Source organism: Camelus ferus, chromosome 22 (genome assembly GCF_009834535.1).
Source record: "Camelus ferus isolate YT-003-E chromosome 22, BCGSAC_Cfer_1.0, whole genome shotgun sequence".
Classification (NCBI taxonomy): Eukaryota; Metazoa; Chordata; class Mammalia; order Artiodactyla; family Camelidae; genus Camelus; species Camelus ferus.
Window position 1 is genome coordinate 27,421,719 of NC_045717.1, and position 4,196 is coordinate 27,425,914.

The window sequence follows — 4,196 nt, forward strand, 5'->3', positions numbered from 1 at the left end:
GGCACATTTCCACCTAGAAACATTTGATCAGAGTTCGAAAGTTTGTACTAACGCCAGATTCCAAAACAGGCAGTATTCACAGAAATATCCTCTTGGAGCGGGTTTACCCAATAAACATGTAATTTACATAGGTTTTCTCACCGGGACATTCTGTGTTCCAAGCACGCTACATGCATCACGGATTCGACAAACATTCTTTACTGAGTTGTGGACTTGTAAATTACCAAATTTTCATCAGCATACAGGGTATATTTACTCATATTAGAATTTTCTCTAATTTCATAAATTTTTCTTAACACCACATCCGAAAATGTGGCAGATTTCCCAGAAAAATTCTCTTGGAGCGATTTCCAACCAATAGACATGTAATTTACATAGTTTCCCTCACAGTTACATTCCGTGTTCTGAACACGCTATATTCATCATGGATTCACAAACTTTCATTTCTGAGATATGAGCATGTAGATTACCAAACTTTCATCAACCATACTAGGCATATTTACACCTAGAAATATTTATTTTTGTTCGCAGGTTTTTCATAACCCCAGATTCGAAAATCAGGCAGTTTTCTCTGGAAAATCCTCTTGGAGCGAGTTCTACCCAATAGACATGTAATTTTCATAGTTTCCCTCACCGTGACATTCCGTGATCCGAGCACGCTACATCCCTCACGGATTTGACAAACATTCATTACTCAGTTGTGTGCATGTGGTTTACAGAACTTTCATCCATCATACAACGCATATTTACACCTAGAAACCATTATTCTGAGTTTGTAGTATTTTCCTAATGGCAGTTTAGAAAATCAGGCAATTTTCACAGGAATATTCTCTTGGAGCGTGTTCTATCCAATAGACATGTAATTTATTAGATTCCGTCACCGTGACATGCCGTGTTCCTAACATGGTACATTCAGCTCAGGTTCGACCAATATTCACTTCTGAGTTGTTAGCATGTGGATTACCGAAATTTCATCCACCATACAAGGCTTATTTACACCTAGAGTCATGTACTCCCAATTTGCAGCTTTTTCCTTATGCTAGTTATGAAAATCAGGCAGTTTTCACAGAAAAATCCTCTTGGAGCGAGTTTTCTCCATTAGAAATGTAATTTACATAGATTCAGTTACCATGACATTCCTTGTTCCGAACACGCTACATGCATCACGAATTCGAAAAACATTCAAAACTGAGTTCTGAGCATGTGGATTACCGAAATTTCATCCACCATACAAGACATATTGACACCTAAAAGTATTTACTCAAATTTTGTTGCATTTTCCTAGCATCAGTTTCAAAAATCAGGCTGTTTTCTCAAGAAAAATCTGTTGTAGCGAGAGCTACCCAAAAGAAATTTAATTTACTTAGTTTCCCTCACCATGACTATCCATGTTGTGAACAAGCTGCATGCATCACAGATTCGACAAAAATTGTTTAATGAGTTCTGATCATGTGGATTACTGAACTTTCAAACTCCATAAAAGGAATAATTACACCTAGAAAAATTTACCCTGATTTCGATACTTTTTCCTAACGCCAGTTTTGAAAATCATGCAGTTTTCCAGAAAAATCCTTTTGCAGCAAGTTCTACCCAGTAGAAATGTAATTTACATACTTTCCCTCACCGTGACATTCCGTGTTCCTAACACACTACATGCATCACGAATTCGAAAACCATTCATTACTGAGTTGTGATCGTGTGTATTACAAACTGTCATCCACAATACAAGGCATATTAACACCTAGAAACATTAACTCTGGGTTTGCACTTTTTCATAACGGCAGTTTCGATAATCAGGCATTTATTGCAGGAAAATTCTCTTGGAGAGAGTTCTACCCAATAGATATGTAATTAACATAGACTCGCTTACCGTGAAATTCCGTGTTCCGAACACGCTACATGCATCACGGACTCGACAAGTATTCACTACATAGTTGTTAGCATGTGGATTACCGAACTCCAAACACAATACAATGCATATTGAAACTTAGACGCATTTTCTCAGATTTCACAGCGTTTTCCATATGCCCATTTGAAAAATGAGGCAGATTTCACAGAAAAATCCTCTTGGGGATGGTTCTACCCAATAGACATGTAATTTTCAGTTTCCCTCAGCGTGACATTCAATGTTCGAACACGGTACTTTCATCAAGGATTTCATAAACATTCTTTACTGAGTTTTGAGCATGCAGATTAGCAAACTTTCATCCACCATACAAAGCATATTTACACCTAGAATCATTTACTACCAGTTCGCAGCATTTTCCTTATGCCAGTTTTGTAAATCATGACTTTTTCGCAGAAAATGTTCTTGGAGTGAGTTGTACCCAATAGAAAGGTAATTTACATAGCTTCCCTCGCCATGATATTCCATGTTCTGAACACGCTACATGCATCATGGATGTGACAAACATTCATTACTGAGTTGTGAACATGTAGATAAGCGAACTTTCATCCACCATACAAGACATATTTACACCTAGAAACATTTACACTGATTTCACAAGTTTTTCCTAATGCCAATTTCAAAAATCAGGCAGTTTTCAAAAAAATTCTCTTGGAGTGAGTTGTACCCTATAGGCATGTAATTTACATAGTTTCCTTCACCGTGACATTCTGTGTTGCAAACACGCTACATGCATCAAGGATTCGACAAACATCCATTACTGAGTAGTGAGCATGTGATTACCAAACTTTCATCCACCATACAGTGCACATATACACCTAGAAGCATTTACTCTTATTTCAGTTTTCTCCTAATGCACATCCAAAAATGAGGCCGATTTCAAGTAAAATCCTCTTTGAGTGTTTTTACCCATAGACATCTTATTTACATATTTTTCCTCACCGTCACATTCCACGTTCCAAACATTCTACATGCATCACGGATTCTAAAACATTCAATACTGAGTTGTAAGCATGTGGATTAGCGAACATTCATCCACCATACAAGGCCTATTTACAGCTAGAAATATTTACTCTGAGTTCAAATATTTTACATAAAACCAGATTCGAAAAACAGGCAGTATTCACAGAAAAACACTCGGAGCATATTTACCCAATGGACATGTAATTTACAGTGCTTCCCTCATGACATTCCATGTTATGGACACGCTGCATGCCTCACGGATACGACAAACATTCATTACTGAGTTCTGAGCATGTGGATTACTGAAATTTCATCACCATATAAGGCATAATTTCACCTAGATATATTGAAAGGGATTTTGCAGCTTTTCATAATGGCAGTTTTGAAAATGAAGCATATTACATGGAACAATTTTCTTGGAGAAAGTTCTACCAAATACACATGTGATGTACAAAGTTTTTCTCACCGTAACATTCTGTATTCTGAACACGCTGCATGCATCACTGATAAGACAAATATCTCTTCTGAGTTTTTATAATGCGGATTACAGAATTTTCAAAAATCATATAAGGTTTATTGACACTTAGAAGCATTTACTCAGATTTCACAGCTTTTTCCTTACACCAGTTTCGAAAATCAATCAATTTTCATGGACAAATTTCCCCTGGAGCTGCGTTACCCAATATAAATGTAATTTACATTGTGTCCCTCACCGTGACATTCCATGTTCCAAACAAGCTACATGGATCACAGATTCGACAAACATTCTTTAATGATTGTGATCATGTGGATTAACAAACTTTCATCCACCATACAAGGCATATTTCCACCTAGAAGCATTTTCTCTGATTTCGCAGCTTTTTCCTAACACAACACTCTGAAAATGAGGTAGATTTTGAAGAAAAATCCTCTTAGTAGCGATTTCTACCCAAAAGAAATTTAATTTACATAGTTTCTCTCACCGTGACCTTCCGTGGTTTGAACACACTTCATGCATCTCTGATTCGACAAATATTCATTACTGAGTTGTTGACATGTGGATTACCAAACTTTCATCACCATACAGTTCATAATTACACATAGAAACAATTACTCAGTTTTCACCAATTTTCCAAATGCCAGTATCGAAAATAATGCAGATTTTGCAGAGAAATCCTTTTGGAACGAGTTCTACAAAATAATCATTTCATTTACACAGATTCTCCCACCGTGACATTCCGTGTTCCGAACATGCTACATGCATCAGTGATTCGACAAACATACATTTCTGAGTTGTGTTCTTGTGGATTATTGAACTTTCATCATCATACAGGGCATATTTACACAT

At 36.7% G+C, this 4,196-nt stretch overlaps 1 protein-coding gene across 1 annotated transcript in view; it reads right to left on the bottom strand.

Annotated features, from left to right (window-relative positions):
* Window positions 1-642, bottom strand: part of LOC116659145 (cullin-4B-like) — a 27,811-nt gene extending 27,169 nt beyond the window's left edge. Inside the window, exon 1 of the mRNA XM_032466382.1 lies at window positions 635-642. Within this exon, the coding sequence (XP_032322273.1) occupies window positions 635-642 (8 nt within the window). The remainder of the gene's footprint in view (window positions 1-634) is intronic.
* Window positions 643-4,196: the final 3,554 nt, after the last annotated feature.